The sequence below is a fragment of the Podarcis raffonei genome, chromosome 3 (genome assembly GCF_027172205.1).
Source record: "Podarcis raffonei isolate rPodRaf1 chromosome 3, rPodRaf1.pri, whole genome shotgun sequence".
Lineage (NCBI taxonomy): Eukaryota > Metazoa > Chordata > Lepidosauria > Squamata > Lacertidae > Podarcis > Podarcis raffonei.
This window is the reverse complement of record NC_070604.1, coordinates 64995008-65013531: the sequence shown is the minus strand read 5'-3', so window position 1 is coordinate 65013531 and position 18524 is coordinate 64995008. Positions and strand designations below refer to the sequence as shown.

Sequence of the window (18524 nt, the reverse complement as noted above, 5' to 3'; positions counted from 1 at the left end):
TACCCTGGCCTTTATCACCTGATATATAGATATAAATATAGATATAATGATCCACACTACTCTCTTGACTGTTATTTGTTTTAACTGATTTTAATATTGTATTTTTAAACTGTAACACGCCCTGGGACCTCATTGTTAAAGGGCAGATAAGAAACCTAATTACCGTATTTTTCGCCCATAGGACGCACCTAGTTTTTGGGAGGGAAATAAAGGCGAAAAAATTTATTCCCCCCCAGCCGCGGATATCTGCCCGAAGCACGGGGCACTCTGCTTCAGCGCGCCCCGCGCTCCGGGCAGCAGGCTGTGGATGTCTGCCCGAAGCGCGGGGCACTCTGCTTCAGCGCGCCCCACGCTCCAGGCAAGCAGGCAGACACCCGCAGCCTAGGGAGCCTTGCGGGAACTCCCGCAGGGCTCCCTAGGCTGCGGGTGTCTGCCTGAAGCGCGGGGTGCCCTGCTTCAGCGCGCCCCGTGCTCCGTGCAGCAGGCTGCTATCCGCAGCCTAGGGAGCCCTGCGGGAACATGGAGGTCTAAGCATGTATTGGAGTCCTACATTGTACCCACTTTATGTAAAATACTTACAAGTCATATACAAAATACTTACAAGTCATCTCCACCTTGCCCCTTAGTATTTTTGCCATACAGATCTTTGTTGTAAATACTATTTGCATTTGTGTTTGTGACTGCTAGAACAATTATTATAACCACCGCAGGTAAGCCTGTAACAAAAGGAAACATAACAGTATAACAGTATACAAGAACTGCCATACTAGGTCATAGTACCAATTAAATTCTATTTGTAATGCTGTTTTATATCTCTGTTTATGCCCATTTAGAGCACCGTCAGCATTCAATGATGTATCTCAAAATATTCAGGCATTCATCCAATTTCATACATTTATCATAACAGCAATGTTTTACTATAACAGCTTAATATGAACTCTAATTCACTAGCGGTAAGCAAAAGTCTACCAAAAGGTAATGCATCACTTAGCGATCATTGTAGTGTAGTACAAATCAATCTTAGTTAATTGTTTCTGTCCAACTTAGTACAATTGAATATGAGAGAATGAGCTAAATGAAAGGACGTAATTTTTTTGCTTAGCTAAATACTAAGGACGTAATTTTTTTGCCATGCTGTTTCAATAGGTAGCTTCAGTGTGTTACTCTAATTACATGAGATACGGTGACTACTGTATGCAATTCACTAGAGAAAGACAAGTGCCTACCTAGGCAAATTTTAAAAATGCAGTATATTGGGAAACAGCCTTTACCCAAAGATGTCATGGACTTTGAAGAAGCACGAACTCAGGAAACGAGCTAAGAGGAAGCCATGTTTGGCAAATCCCCACCATGATCAACTCCTGCCCATAAACCTATGTCCCCACTGTGGAAGGACATGTGGACCCAGAATTGGCCTCCACAGACACTTACAGACACACCATTAAGACAGTGTTCATGGAAGACAATCTTACTCGGCCACGAGCGATCACCAAAGAAAGACAAGTGTTTACCAAAAGGTAACTGTTGTAAAGTGGGGAAAGCTGGCAGCTGTATGTAAAATATTCAGGATATTAATAGCAAAGGAATACTGAATATGCAGAAGCCACTACTTTGTCTGTGGGTGGCCATTTCTATGTTACGCTGACAGATACCAGACCACCCAGGTTCAATATTAGAAGGAATTATAAGACCTCAGGGCTTGTTTAACCACTATGTTATAGAAAATTATATTCCAGTAAACCTTGCGTCTCAAGTATGCAGAGTCAATGAACTGATCGCAAAATGTTGCCTACTGTTCCAGATGATGGATGTATCTTTTTGGAAAGCATCTTAGTAATGGGGGCCAATGACGGGGCCAATTTCAATTATGTGAAATTTGCTTTCAAATTACTGCTGTACTCATTTGCTTTATGGCTGTGTTTTGCTTTGCATTATTTTGCACACAATGGTTGCATTCAGGCCTTTGCCGCTTTTTTCAGAACCCAAAAGTTCTAGATGCAGAAAAAAGTGAACAGGCACCTTGTGTTATGAACTCTAGAGTAAGTTATCAGAATTTTCCTTTGCTAGATGGTTTAATACCCCTTCATAGATCACTGCCTTGTAGTGGCGAAGGGGCTTGAATAACTCCAAGAAGCTGTGAGCTATGCCGTGCAGGGCCACCCAAGACGGACAGGTCATAGCCGTGAGTTTAGACTAGATGTGATCCACCTGGAGAAGGAACTGGCAAGCCACTCCAGCATTTTGCCAAGAAAACTCCATGGACATAAAAAAGGAGAAGCTTTGAGAAGAAAGTGAGTTTCCAAGGCATGCTCTGGTTCACGGGGTAACAGAGAGTCGAAAACGACTAAGACTACTAAACAACAACAGATGGTTTAATAATGAAAATTGTATCCCCCTTGAAGTGTTTTCACAAACCTTTTTGAAATTCAGACAGTTTTTAAGAAGAGGCATACAAAAGCTATGTAAAATAGTTCAAATAATATGGTGTTTTTCACATGCATAGCTAATATTTTTCAGACCCAAAGAATGTTGGCATATTTGTAGTTTATTCCTTTATGAGATTGAAAGAATTCATTTTTTATGGCTGCACGTGTAATTTTTATTTTAGCTTTAATAATGAAAGAATTACCACTGACCATGTTACAGATATATGGATCTTAGGTTTTGTGCTTAGGTTTTGTATGTTTCACATACACACAACATTAAATACATATTAAAACAAAAGCCTATGACGTGAATCCAAAAATCCTGCTGGGGGGGGGGGGGAGCTTGGTAGCCTCCATTTCAAACCTTCCATGTCAGGCTTCTGAGATCTGTGGACTCTTTGTGGGGAACTTCAGGTGTCTATGTATGTATGTATGAATGAAAGTATGTGAAATCGGTGACCTCTCCATGGCTGGAAGTGGCTTCTACCTATGTAGCAGGATATTTGGATCTGGGCTTCTACGCTTTCCCCCAATAATTGCTTATATCTATTTGTGAGTACATTACTTTCTCTTTAAGCCTGAAAGAACAAGCTATTCCAACAAGCATTAAATATCTGGAACTAAGTGAAACTTCCAATGCCTTAGAATTATATGTTGAGCAAATCAGAAAACTTCTGTGCAACCACCCCTGCTGGCCCTTAGTCAAATTCCATGTATTGGGAAAATAAATCAGAATTGGATGAAAAAATGTAAAAGAACAAACTTCATCTAAAGTCAAACTGTTGTGTTTATCTGTCCTGCCCAAAGGAATCGGAGCAATCCCAAAAGTTATGAATACTGTAACTGCATTCCCTGGAGAATGACAGGACCAATATGTATTTTATGCAATCATATTTATTCTAGCTGAACCAACAGGAATCCAATACGATCTTTAATTTTTTTGTTGTTGGTTTAATCTCAACTGTATATAAAATGTAATTTGCCATGAAAAGGATGAATAGAGATTCCCACTTTTATCAATGTAAAAATGTCCTACAGAATTAATCTATGGAGCTTAGAATAGGATTCCAATAAATTGAAAAAATCAGGAACTATATAAATTTTTGATGTGTACAGCGACAATTCATAAAGCTCTTATGCTTATTGAAATCCTGGAAATCCTACTAATTTTCACTCGAGGCTCAAAATGTGTCAGGTGGACTAGACAGTTTTGATGTGTATCCCCCCATGATTTGACACATCACCATTCATACAATTTAGGTACCGTATTTTTCACTCCAAAAGACGCACCAGACCATAAGGCACACCTAGTTTTGGGAGGAGGAAAACAAGAAAAAATATTCTGAATCCCAGAAGCCAGAACAGCAAGAGGGATCTGGCTTCTGGGATACCGTGTGGCTGTTCTGGCTTCTGGGATAACCACGCCAAGCCTCTTCAGGGCAGTGGGATGAAGGCTCCCCCTGCCCGAAGAGGCTGTGCATGGCTAAGGCAGAAGCCAGGACGGCGTGTTGCTGAAGAGGCACTGCACAGTTCTCCCTCTCTGAGAGGGAGAACTGCGCAGCGTCCCTTCAGCGAAGCTGGAGAAGGAACAGAAGGAGACTCTTCTGTTCCTCCTCCGGCTTCCAGGACAGGTGCGTCGCCGATGGGGCGCTGCACAGTTCTCTCTCTTTGCACAGGAGAGGCGCTGCATGGAGAGGGAGAACTGCACAGCGCCCCTTCAGCAAAGCTGGAGAAGGAACAGAAGGAGACCCTTCTGTTCCTCCTCCGGCTTCGCAGGACAGGCGCTGCGCAGAGAGGGAGAGCTGCGCAGCGCCCCTTCCGCGAAGCGGAAGGAGGAATAGAAGGGGCTCCGTTCCTCCTCCTGCTTCGCTGAAGGGGCAGCGCCATTCGCTTCATAAGACACACTCACATTTCCCCTTACTTTTTAGGAGGAAAAAATGTGTCTTATGGAGCGAAAAATACGGTAGGTTCTTGACATTGTGCAAATTAAAATGGTAATGGGTGACAAACTGCACATGATTAATTCACCAGGTTTTAAGCCTGGACTGAAAACAAGCAGTTTCAACGCAAAACACAAGAACTTGCGTGAGTCTGCCATCAGTCACTATGTGGCATGAATGAAATATATGGTTGCTCCTGCTAAATGAAGATAAGAAGAGAGAGGCCTCATGCTTTTACTTTTACCCAAAGGTGTCACTTGGTGGCAGTGGAGACGATGGTTGAATGGAACAGTACTGTACAGGAGTTGCCTGCACTATTTTAGATGAGTTCATTCATTCATTTATAACTTATCTTTCTATGTGACTACAGGACTCCAAGGCATCTGACAATAAATGAAAAGTGAATGCATAATAATAATACTCTTTTAAAAAGGAGGTATGGTGACTTAAAGATCTGAAGGGGAAATGAAGGAAAATCCCCCCCCGACCTTAGACATGCTAGCCCCTAAAGAATGCAGCATCACCTCGCATAGGCAGCTGGAGGGAATCTGATCAAAGGCCTGGGAGGAAGATGGAACATGCTCGCCTTCCAGGCCTTAACCATTGCTGTTGCCACTGCTAGTGTGGCTAGTATCCACACCGGATACTGATGGTATTGAACTGCTGCATTTTCACCGCTTCTCCCACCAAGCAACACCTCCAGCAAAGGAATGGTTACCCCATCGCTTCTGTCACTGCTCAGCATAAGAAAGCCATATTTCCACAAGAGCTGCCACTACATGTACTAAGTCAATGATACTTTGGTGCTTTTCATCAATAGTGGGTAAATGGAAGCAGATCCAGAGGACACCTAGAAGCAATGATATACCATCCTTTCGCAAGGAAAGCTTCTGCTTGGGATTTGGGGATTGAGGGATTAATGTACAGTTACACAAAAGAAGAGAGAGGGGAATTAAGAATCTTTTAAATGCCATAACATGGTAAGCTGCATGTTGCAGCAAAAAGAAAGGAAAGAAAAAGAAAAGTGTGCATGTGTGTGAGAGAGGGGAAGGGTGGAAAGAAAAGGAGAGAAAAAACATAAGATTAGTTTTTTCTGTAGTCTCCTAGTAGTTCCAGTCTTGACTTGAATAGGAGCTGTAGGCAATAGAGAAATGTAATCAAACCAGATTACTTAAAAGGAAAAAAAAGGATGTAACAGTATTACTTACCCCACCCAATGATGCAAAATTTGAGTATGTATCGGCGAATGTAGGTATTGAATACTTTTACTAGAGCTATATACATATGAACAGCTTCCAAGCCCATCCACGTAAAGGTCGCCAGAAGGAAATAATGCAACAGGGCAGCAATAGCGATGCAAAGGGCTTCTACATCAAATGATGCAATCCAGCCATCAAGGAGGAAGACCAGGTTGAGACAAAGCAAGGCTGTGCTTAAATTCATTAAGATTTTGGAGGGATAATCTCTTCGCAGTTTTCTGGTGATAAATAAACAGCAAATAGTAATAGAACAAAGTGTAGGTTACAATTTATTAAGGTTAACTTTTGGTCTTCTTTGGACTTCTGAACTGCTGAGTCCATGAACGAACACGCAGGTAGGTGCTCACCTGCTCACTGAATAGGCTTAAGTCAGTGTTGGACTGGGTGTGGCATTGTATCATGGGGTTTGTGTTTGGGGAACCAAAAAACCTTCTGGCATAACAGAATCACAGAAGGGCACCCACAAGAGTGGTCAGTAATGAATACTTTTATTTTTATTTAATATTGACTTATTTGGGCCTTGGGGAGCTGCAAAAAACCTTATGACACCACAGCAGGGAGTCCATAGCATCCAGTCAAAAACAGAATTAAACAAATTTAAATGGCAAATGTTGGGACAAAAAAAATATCTCTAAGGGTCATATGTGGTCTGTAGACTAACCAGCCCTGCTAAAGCTGTTCATCACATCTACCATTTATTCTGCTGTTTAAAGTTATTAGTGAACTGCAACTGCCATATGAAAACAACATCTCTAGTTATTTATTTGTAATTAATCACTCTGGTTTCTTAGCGGTTAGCTTTTTCTTTTGTTGTTTGACTTGGATCTTATTTATCCAAAGGGGGGGGGGGGAATCAAGATTTATGTCTGAGTGCCAAAAGTGCCTATTGTGTTACAGAAACCTGTGTTTTCATATGGTGTATACATACATTTAAGTGTTCTTAAATTCCTAACTGATTTAAAGTCTTTTCGCCATCCTGCTTCTAGGCATTTATTTTGCTTTGTTTCCCTACACTGGCATAATGCCACATATGTGTCTGTGTCCTGTTGTAACTTCTAATTGCTAGCACAGCAGATTTTAAGATAAGGTTAGACACCTTTTAAATTTATGGTGCATAAAGCGGCTCCAATCTATCATGTTCGCTGATCACAATCTGAATTTTAAATCTGCTCCTGACACTGAGACTACCAATTGAATTAAAAACAATTATTTGACCTGTTATGACAAAATACTTACTCAAAAGCAATGTACGTCAGAAGAGTTGCAGCTGAAAATATGGCAGAAATTCCACAACCAATGTATGTTATAAAAGTGAGGACTTTGGTGTTTTCAGTATCTATTTGTAGAGCAGTTCCTGGCAGGTCCTACACATAACACAAAAAGAGATATAAACTGTTGGAAATAAGGTTTTTCTGAGAAGCACAACTATTTTTCTCTTGCGACAAAAATGTAGGTAAATTCCAGAGAATGTTGGCTACACTGCACTTGATATATTTAGTGCATAACTGTCACACCTCTGCTTCCTTCCTACAACTCCCGAGAAGAAGAAGAAATTCTGAGGGTAAGTAGTGTAACAGCTGGAAATGGCATCATTATACAAACCTCTATTGTTCATATTATGTCATTATGCAGATCTCAAGAACTATATTGTGGGAAATCCTTCCACATGCAATAACCCATTTCCTTAGAACTCCTTACATTTAGGGGCCCGGGTTTCCTCCCTTGTGAATAGTGTGAGCAGGATCACGTTTGTTTCAATGTTCAGAAAATCTGTCAAATGGCCCCTTCACACATGACAATTTCCTACATGAAGGTTATCTCCACATTAATAGAGCAGCTGAGAATTATGTCACATCTCTATAGATTGAGAAACCAATGCTTCCTACATAGAAATAATCCTTGTACAGGAAAAATGTCATGTGTGTAAGATTGGGAATGATGCATGTTTGCAGAAACGCAGGTGAAAGATGGGGTGGAATTCACACAAAGGGAGGCTGGCTAAATAGTATGAATTGTTGTGATGTGTTCTTTTAGAGGGCACTGACTATAGCGGTTATGTGGCTGGGTCATTTGTTTGAGCATTTGTGACCATCTGGGAACAATAACTATTCCTGGATCAGGAGAGCTTGGCCATAGCAGTTCATGCACTAGCTACTTCAGGATTGGATTAGCACAATTTGCTCTATACAGAACTTCATCCAGAAGCTGCAGTTAGCGCAGAATGCTGCAGCAAGACTGACAGTAGGAGCGAGACCGTCAGCATATAACACCTCTGCTTAGAGACCTGCACTGGTTGCAGATCTGCTACCAGGCCAAGTTCAAGGTGTTACTATTAGCATATAAAACCCTTAACAGCTTGGGACCAGTTTACTTGCAAGATCACCTTCCCCCATGTAAGTTCACTCCAGTGCTTTGATCTTTGGATCAGGCAGTTACAGGTGCCACATAATACTTGTTTCCCATTTTTAAGAAATCGTTCTTCCAGTGAGATCCATACTTTGGAACTTCCTGCCTATTGACATCAGTTTTGTGAAGGAATCTTCTTTGACTCTGCTCATTAATCACACTGGTGTCCTCTGGACCTTTCTGGCATCTTTTCTAATATGCAGTATACACTCAAGTTTTTTAACACCTCCCAACCTCTTGGCTTTGCCTTTCAACTTCCCTTTTACCAGTCTTCTCCTTTTGGGGAAGATTCCTCTTTTGAAATCAAATGTGACAAGTTTTACCAGGATGAAGCCAACAAAGACCAAGCATTTCATCTTCTTCCCTTAAGATTTCAGAGACATTGTGGCTTCCTGCCAGAGTTCCTTCAAGATTCTATTATCTAACAGTGTGATCCACACCATTCTCACCTAACACTTCTGCCACAAAGGAAATGTTCCCCTTTGGCTATAGTCCTGTTTTCCTTTATTGTCTGTTTATGTTCTCAGAACGTAAATATGCCTTGTAACTTTACAATTTACCTTAACCCACAATCTAGTAACTACAATGTCACAAAGTGTTAAAACTGAGAAAGGGGTTGTCTCTCTGCTTTCCTTTTCAGCAGTCCCCACTTCTCATTTCAGTAACTGTATATAAGCTCTAAAAAGCAAGAGAATAGCAACAGTATTTTTCATTTTATGTAAATGCAGGGGGGAAATTGAAATTACGGCATTATGAGATTCACAGAATGTTGGGGGGATCTTTGAAATCATGTAGTTGAACCCACTGTTTAATTGTTTTAGAGTTAAGTGTTGATGACCTCTGACATTTCATGCTCCCTGCACAGCCAACAAGCAGATGCAAGTGAATGTGCATCATCACTTACTGATGAAGTGTTATTTTAATCCAGAGCCTAACCAAAGGCAGTGGACTTTGTGCACAGTAATGAATGACACATATACTTGTATGTCAAAGGGTCTTTCCCATTGCCTGCCATTCTAACATCCTGTTGAAGGAGAGGGAAGGTGAATGGATTCATGTGGTGCGATGGTATATATCACTGCATCATAACTTCCATGACTTAATCATATGTGGGTGTAGACTGAGAAGCTGCATATGTTTCTGCATACAATGATCCTGCTAGGCTGGTGCTATTATATGTAAATCCAAACAAGATCTCTGGGAGAAAAAGAACTGGCAATTTAAAATGCCAGAAAAATATTATAATTCTCCAACTGGAATACTGCCAGGATTATGACGACTTTCTCCTCACTTCGGACTCTCCCACAAAAGCACTCACAGCCGGAGAAAGGACACATTGAAATTAAGAATGCCCCCTTTCCCCACAAATATGCAAAAGTAGAACAGAAGAAGCCTGAAAAGGGAACAGAAAGGCTTGTGATATTTTTCATATTTAAATTCATGAAAGATGTGAAAAGAGCTAATATATTACTATGCGGAAGCCCGATATTGAACCTTGTGGCTCTAATGCACCATAAATCATATGCAGGGAAGAAAAAGACAATTCTTACACGTTGTCTCTTGGTGTTTCAAATATTTATAGCTCTTTAAAAAACCTATTTAAATCAGCTAAATCAAATCAGATGTACCTTCCTAATTTTCTTCCTAGGTAGAAGAATAACTGCGGAAAGCATGGAATATTAATATCAGCTAAAGTGAAATAATTATTGAGAGTTTAAGAACCCTAAGAAATCTTGTTCAGTTTGTGAAAATAGCCAGACTTTTTTTTAAAAAAGAAAAGTTTAATATTTAACATGATCCCCCCCCCCAGTTTCTTTACCTCAGTTAAAGGTAGTTTGATGGGGCAAGATTTTTTTTGAAAAAAAAGTCATGAAGGGAAGCTGGACCACTTTGGCAGTAATTTAAACTTGTGACAGTCCTTGCCACGGACACCTTGATTACTTCATCCTCTATGCTTCAACACTATGTGTAACTCCCAGGATTGGCTGCTCACAACCATCTGTGAATCAGACCCTACCTGGGTCAAGAGCCCTTAAAAACTGGATGTTGCAAGCATTCTTTTCTCTCTCGAAATTCCTCCTTATCCATTTGATCTAGATGCTATCTTACTTCTGAGGAGAACATATGCCCAAATGCAAGTAACCACACAGGGCAGATTAGGAGTAGTCAACTTTGTTGGGCCAACGGCCAGGCGTGACAGGTGTCGTAGTTGAAAACAATGGGCTATCTCTGGGTCCGATGAACTTGAAATGTTGCTTTGTTTTTTCAACACACAGCTTTGCCTTTTCCCTTTTATTTCTCTTAAACCTTGTTCTTAATAACCTGTCTGAAAATTACAAGATGAGTCTGTTGGATCAAGCCAATGGCTCATCTAATCCTGCATCCTGTTCTCACAGTGGCCACGATCTCTTTGACCCATGTTCCTCATTCGAGTCTAGGGAGAATTTGAGGAAAACAACCTTCCCTGCTTTGTGGAGGGGAATAGGTAATATGCTGGATGCTCTCTCATCTCCATAACTAATACTAATCACTCATAGCTTTGAGAATTTGCTCCTATCTCCAGGTCAGAGGAGGCGGTGGCAGTGGAACATGAGATATTCCTTTTCCCAGGCATTCAGTATCAACCAACCAATCCCTTGATTATGGTCAATGACCAATAAGGCATTCAGAATTTCGAGTGCTGTGTTCCGTATTTTGGTGGGGAATGTTACATGAAAATGCTCACAGGATTCAGTCTTTTTTCAAAAGCAGCTCAGTCCCCTTTCAGGACCATTATTTTTCCTCACTTTTTTAATCTCCAGTGGATATCCTGGGGAAGCATATTTCATAATTGTGGTGCCACTACTGGGAAAGAAAATACTTTGCGTCAAGTGCCTGCCTGTCTCTCAAGACCATGAGCCCAGTCTCTGGTGCTGACCTTAAAAGTCAGGGGTGGGGAAAGATCATGTTCAGGCTGGCAGCAACTGCTTCCCCCTGCAGCAATGAACAAGCAGGAGTGGTAAACAATCACTTACCATCAGCACCCCGAAGTGTGTGAGATGATTGCATAAGCAGACAGTCTCGTTTTCATTTGATTCTGCTTGTGCAAGGCAGCCTGTAGGATTCCACCCACCTTGGCCCTCTAGATAAATCGGGAAAGACAAACAATTATATTATTTGTTATTACCAGAATAATTCCAGTTTCAATCACAACATGCACAGCATCTTACAAGGATTGTTAAAAATACAAATAATATAAAATCAACAATAAAAGCAGATTTTTTTAAAAAAAACCACACACAACAACAGCCGGATTGTAAGTGTAGAACAGCAATTAGGAGACTCAACTTGAGTAAGAAATTAATTTTATATAAAACCTACTAAAATAAAAAAGGGATTAGCAGCTGCTTGACTAAATGAGAGGTGGGCTCAGTGGATTTCTAGAGGAAGGAAACTTCATAATTGTGATACCAACGCTGAAAAATCAGTGGGATCTGCTCAAATCTGTTTATGATCCAAAAAGAAGGACGTGATGAGTAGTTCGGCTTATCCTCTCTTCTACAAATGGCACAATTATGTGTCTATTAACTCTGTTAAAGCATAGTTTTCATTTTCTATTTTTCAACACAAAGCTTGCCATGTTTTATTTATTGATTTTTTTTAGGGTTGTATAAGGACACAGATAACAACAGTATACAGTGAGCACCTGAATTTAAGGTTTTGAAAGTTTCCTCTAGGTATTATTATACCATGGTTTTGAAGAAAAGAATGTTGCTGGAACATTGCTAATTGTATTAGAGAAATTGCAAACAGCAGAAAAAAAATTAATTGCATTATTCTTCCAATATAATAAATGAAAATTTTCCGAAATAAAAAACTTACTGTTTCTGTTCATATCCCAAAAGACACAGGTGGGTTTAGGAGCCTTCTAGATATTTACACATGTAAAATAAAAATAAAAATAGCATTAACAAACAGATGAGAACCGCAGGTTCTCCTTGAGAGTTTTTGAAATATTTGTGCAAAATGTGCAAAGCTCTGCCCCCTTTAGGGGCAAACTTAGGGATGCTTGTGCATCCATAACACAGTTGCTTAAAAACATGCACTCATTTGCTCAAACTTTACAAGTTTCCTGAGATAAATGCTAGTGTTGCCACAGCAAACACAATAACTGTACAGAGTTGCTCTTAAAAAAGTTAAGAGAATGTTAACAGATTTAATAGACTTTATTATGACTACTACAGCTTTGCCAGAAGAACATGTGTTTGTGAAATCCACATTTCTACTTTCCTCTAATTTCATTTGGCTATGGGTGACATTACTGATTTTTAAAAGCAAACAAATGATACAGTTCTCTCACCTGGATTTTATCCTGCTTTACTGTGTGCTTAATTGTAATCTTCACAGAATCCTGAAGATCACGGATGGTACTATTGCCAATACTGCATGCCACCACATAACTGGTTAAGTTGGTGTGAGCTTCTGCATCCTTTGGAAAATCAATTTAAATGTTTACAGCAAAAATAAAAATAAGAATCATTAGCTTGGTAATTGAGTTTGCTTTGCTTTGCCAAAATACTTAAGTTGCCAGCATTTTAACACTTAATGTAGCTCATTATAAGAACATCTTGTTTGCAACATTAAATTTTTGCTTTTCCTCACAGAATCGTTGCTATTTCCCTTATTATTGCAACATATAGTGTTATAAGGACAGCTTGTACCATAATTTCCATAAAAAATTCTCTCTCAGTCACTTTGTTCTGAGGCTAAGCAGAGTTAATCCTCAAACAATGCTGATTATATCCAATTCTGACATAGTTAGATCACTTCCCAAACCAAGAACGCAATTGTTTTCTTATCTTATTAACAAAACAGTCTCCAGGGGAAAGAGTTAATCTTTATTTTTTGGCAGTAAAGATGCTTGTAACATAAAGCATTTATTCCTTCTATTAGTACATGCTACCATGCAATGAATGTCCTAGATAACGGAGATAAGATTTCCCAGAACTGCCCTTTGAGGGTCCTTGTGCATCTACCTATCCATTTTAATCCACTCCATAGTTTGAGGTGATTGACATATTAAAATCACAGTAACAGCACAAACAATAATACAATACAAAACCAGCATTTACAAAAGAAGCAGCAATAAACTGAAAACCCAGACTTCTATTAGTCAACAACAAGTAGAAAACTCCATTCATCAACTGAATGCGGACTTCAATAAGTATTTTTTACCCACTTGTACTGGAGGGATAAATACAATATATCTCATCTACATAGACGAGAGATGATGTCTAGCATAATGTTAAGGGGAATGAATTATTTCTTCACGGCCTCCAAGGAAGTTTAGATAAGCATCATAATTTTAGGACTCTATGGCAAGGAAGACAGGTGGCACATAAGATCCACTCAAAAGAACAACAGATACAGGTGGGAAGGTTTTTTGTGGTTTCTGTGCAGTACTTTATTAAGAAAATATTAAATTGCCTTATGTAACTAGGATATGAAAATGTAGTTTTGTTTATTTATGTATGTTATTTAGATGCTGCTTATTCATTAGCATGTCGAAGTGGTGTACATAAAAAATTAACCAATACAGACTATTGCTAACCTGGATGACTGCACATATGGCTTCCTGAATGTCAGGAATCATGTTCATAGTGCTGCTATACACACTTCTAAGATATGGGCTCTGCGTGCTGAATGCACATCTGTTTAGTGGTCTGAAAAATCTCACCAAAGTTATTATACGGTACAATCCATTCCAAGAGCCATTTGGCTTCACACATCTTTTGCCCTCCGAAACAAAAAAGGGGGCGTTTTTCCTGTGGACGAGGCTCATCCTATCCAGAAAGATTAAGAATCTACCTATAACATCTAGAACATTAATAACTCTTCACCAGTCACCATTTGAGTATGCTAACAAGATGGGTAGACTTGTGCCATTGTTAATGTGAAATCGGTCCATTTCATGTCATCTGGAAATATGTAGAAGAAACAAGTGTTTTATAGGGATGTGCCAGCTCACTATGTACTTTGGAACTATTTTTCTCAAATGTTTGAGACTTCTATATAAATATTTGAAAAGCACTGTTCACATTTTCCTGTTGTTCTCCTTCTTCCCTGAAAGTCCTCCTACCTTCACCAAGCAAAATAATAGCAAATATTTACCTTGAACAAATAGAATGATGACCAACTGTCCTATTCCACATGCAGTACTAAGTCATAATTTAGCACCATCCAGCAGAAAGCTGGATCCCCTTTCTTGTATTCTGATGTAGCCAAAGGGAGCTAGCAATTACTCACCTCTACTATTAAACTAACTTCGGTCTCCCATTATGTTCATTAGTTTAAACTATGGTTTGTTAACAGGTCATAAACCAAGGATCGGTCCGCAATAGTTGGGCAATCCATATGTGAAATTAACCAGAGTTCTTTCAAGTGAGGACTAAACAGGGAACACTAGGTGGATTAAAAGTGGAAGGGGATGCATGGATCTGCCTCAGGAAGAAAGGAAAGTGTATATGATCTTGAGGCTGCTGCTGCTCATGCATGTAGTGCTAAACTATAGTTAGAGAAGGAATACCCAACCATTTTTTGGTCTTAGGGACACATTTGAAAATCAAAGAAACTGTTGTGAGCACCAGGGAAAAAAACCTCCAGAAAAACTGGTAATGCTCATCAGAACCACCCCCAAACACACAAACCCCTCATAAAACACAAAGAAAGCAGGCTACCATACAAAACACTTCCAACCCACCACAATATTTTAAAAATGGGAAAATTAGGAGGGCAAGGAACTGTAACATGCTCAAAGAGCTGTGTCTGAGAGTGTCATGGCGCCCAAAGACCCTAGGTATAGATTTACTATGATCCCTAGGAGGGCATTTAAGGGGCCATAGAAAGCATCAGATATCAGTCTCTGAGGGTGAGGAGAGAAATCAGAGATAGAGATTTGCTGTCAAATGTCCCCTCCCCCCCACAACCCTGAGAGTGTGCTGGCAGAAAGCATAGATACAAAGAATACATAGCTTTCTCAGTCTCCCGACATGCCCCCAAATCAAAGAGAAAAATATGCTATCCCTGAAGCTGTCATAGTTTATTTCCCTATTATAAAATAAAAAAGAATGTAAAAGGGAGGAGGGAAGATTGCAGCCGAAATTAATTATATGTTACTATGACATAAAAACATTTTCCCCAACAGTTATAGGACCCTGATTTTCCTGTTCACCATAACTTTCTTTGCTGTCATTAGAAAGAATTTTTTAAAATGCAGAGACTCTATAGATATTGTTGGGAATATTTAGGAAGGCATAGTGGGTCATAGTGATTTGCCTGGCTAGCCTCAGTGCCAATAAAAAGCACAATAATATATTCCAACACAATGCTGCAGAGTTCTGCTGCGGATGCACTGGAGGCAAAGGTCATTTGAAATGATTTATAGGAAACAAGCTGCTCATTGAAAAACAAAGCTTCTTTCTTGAGCTGAGCTTCATTGCAATGTAAAAGACGTTTTTGCTGAGACTTTACTAAAACTCAGCAATTCTTATCTGCATTTTTAAGGCAAGAGAACCTTTCAAATCACTTATTTTAAGAACACTCTGTCCCTCAAATTGCCATAGTTTAATTGAATTTAGTAGCATCAGAGGTGTATTGAAAATCATATCATTATAACCCAGGACCAGTTATTATTATTTTTATTCCCAGTGGATACGTAGGGCTGAATGCAACCATATCATACTCTGAATAGACTCACTAGAATCAATTGGCATAGCCAGCTTAATTCCATTGATTTCAGTGGGTCTATGTTGGATGCAACCCATAAGCTCTATTCAGACATTATATCACTATATGGCATAAAGCAGATCATGTATGCTCAACTTCATATTCATTATATGGTCTCAGGCACAAACTACATGTGATCCTAATTGCATAGATAAATGCAATTTACATATAGGTGGGTTTTTTTAAAAGCATTTCATTTTTAGAAGTAATGCTTACAGTAGGGTTCCTGTATCTCAAAAGGTTGTTGAGCGTTTTTGGCAAAATTTCCAAAATACCAAACTAAGAACCACACAAAAAACCCTTCAAGTTTTTGAGCTTTTTAAAAGGAAATTTGCCAAAATCTAAGCTTCCGACATAGGTTACCATACGTCTGGATTTTCCTGGACATTTCAGCCATTTCCTCCCAGACACTGCAGTATTCTGGCTATGTCTGGGAAATTTCGGATGGCAACCCTAACTTTCAGGAGACCTATATAAACCAATGGGATTTAAGTTACTAAACAGAGGCTGCAGGGTGTTTTTTGTTTGGACCTCTGCTGGAGGGAGAGAAAAGGGGGAAGGGGACCTCCTGCAGTTGCCCAGAACCATTTGCAGATGTGATTTATATTATTGAGAACTTACATATAACTGCAGTCGCACAATTAAGACAACATTTAGTTTGTCCTTGAAAGAATCCTTGTGCTTAACAACTATAAGCTTGGAGGGCTCTGTTCACACAACTGTGATCCCTGTTTTGTGTTTTTCAAAGTTCCCAGTGTCTCCATGAATGTCAAATGAAAGCAATCCCACTTTTAATGTGTTCATATAATGCCTGATAACATCAATAATATCTCACTGGCATCACACAAGATAAACGGCAACGTGTTTCATGGTATTCTTAAATGGCTCTTTTGATTTTATGTAAATGAAGTCATTAATGTTCATGATTACCTGGAAGAGTCCATTTTTATTGAAAAAAGTAAACTGAGCTCTGGATACAGCTTCAAGTTCTTCTGGACTTAACTGGGTTAGTAAGCTTGGAGGTAAAGCAACTGAAGCCAGGGAATTATCTTGACTTTTGTCAAAACCAATCTGGAAAACAAAATTAGAGCATTTTTTCAACACTGAACAAGGCCAAGATTGACAAGGAGACTTATCCATAACAGACCCCAGTTAAGATAGCCTAGACTGGGAAGTTAAATTTTGATGGATTAAGTTGAATTGGATGCTTTCTATATTCACTTTCTTCAATAAAGTTATGGCTTTATTGAACTCCAGCACCTTGAATTAAAGTGCTGTTGAAAGCCCACAGTAGCAGTCCAGGGTCGTATGAGTTAGGAGGAAAAATCTGGCAAGCAGGGCACCGCCTAAAAGCTTTACATTCACAATCTCAATATAAGGCATTCAGTGTAGTCAGTGGAGTTTTTGCCAATGCAAATTCATTAAAGGTAAGTTTGGTTGTATGTATATCTGTATGTATGTGTGTGTGTGGGTGGGTGGGTGGGTGGGTGTATATCTATCTATCTATCTATCTATCTATCTATCTATCTATCTATCTATGCACACGTTTGAATATGTGTCCTGTACCTGAAAGTCTGAAGCATTGTTTTGGGGGCCAACACTGAAAGAGGAGCCATTGAATGAAGTTGAATTCAAAGATGAAACACCAAGTGCCAAGTTCCGTGTTGAGATGCTCATGGAAGGCCCTGCAAACTGAATCTTCAGTGCTAAGGCATCAATTGTCTTTATAGCTCTAAAATCAAGCAGAACATCATCATCATTTTTAATCATTACAACAATTAGAATAAAAACAACATGACTGCCTCAAGGAAAGATTTTTGTCTTTGCAGTTCAAGCAGGTCCACTAGGAAGTAAATCTTGTCCTGCCATTCATTTTTCAAAATGCCAATAAAACCCTGAAACATAGGCTATCCCAATAGCCACAACCCAGGTTCACCCTAGGGAAGTCACCTTGGACCAGTCTCTCAACACCTGCATTTCAGATGTGGAGTGAAGAGGGTTCAAAGCTACACAGCTCCAGATTTGTACTGTCCCTTCAATGTCAGGCAAAGAAGCAATGCTGTCTCCTTTTCTCCTTTTCAACAACTTCCCTCCTTTTTAAAAACCTGGGGTAAAAGGTTTATGTGCATTCTTTTAGTTTCTTGTCTTTAATTTGAGTACAATTTTGTTACAGATGTTTTAATCATTTGTAATGATGCTGGAATTTATTAATAATCTAAGTAGTTACACAATAAAGACTGATCAACTCCTGTGAGACATTTGGGCCCCTATGTACTACTGTTGCCCAAGTAACCTGATCATGACTGCTCCTGAAAGCAATCACCTCTCTACCTGCATTATGATTCCCACTGGGCTCCTGGTCACATCTGTTCATTTTGCCTACGTTTCTATTTAGTGGATATAGAAATAAATAAATAAATATTTTTTTATTTATACCCCACCCATCTGGCTGGGTTTCCCAGCCACTCTGGGCGGCTTCCAGCAGGAGATTAAAAATACATTAAAACATCAGTCATTAAAAACTTCCCTAAACAGGGATATAGCTTTAGCTAATGAGTTATAGCAATTTAAATCAGTTTAAATGGAGCACCTTTGTGTTTGTATCTATGACCTGAGAATTTATCAATATTAGTACAATGTCACATCACATTGTCTTTCTTATTACTTCTGTTTCTTTTAACTGCTACATTTCCAGCAAATGCTTTTTTAACATCAAAATAATGGATTTA

General features: G+C 39.4%; 1 protein-coding gene across 4 annotated transcripts in view; it reads right to left on the bottom strand.

The window, feature by feature from the left end:
- The window catches only part of ADGRG6 (adhesion G protein-coupled receptor G6), a 103999-nt gene that overhangs the window by 16523 nt on the left and 68952 nt on the right, over window positions 1–18524 (bottom strand). For all 4 annotated transcript variants that reach the window (XM_053382066.1, XM_053382067.1, XM_053382064.1 and 1 more), the window contains 8 exons: window positions 17362–17527; window positions 16726–16866; window positions 12371–12499; window positions 11893–11938; window positions 11046–11152; window positions 6862–6989; window positions 5575–5843; window positions 602–716 (listed from right to left, as the gene is read on the bottom strand). In XM_053382066.1, coding sequence (XP_053238041.1) covers window positions 602–716; window positions 5575–5843; window positions 6862–6989; window positions 11046–11152; window positions 11893–11938; window positions 12371–12499; window positions 16726–16866; window positions 17362–17527 — 1101 coding nt within the window. The remainder of the gene's footprint in view (window positions 1–601; window positions 717–5574; window positions 5844–6861; window positions 6990–11045; window positions 11153–11892; window positions 11939–12370; window positions 12500–16725; window positions 16867–17361; window positions 17528–18524) is intronic.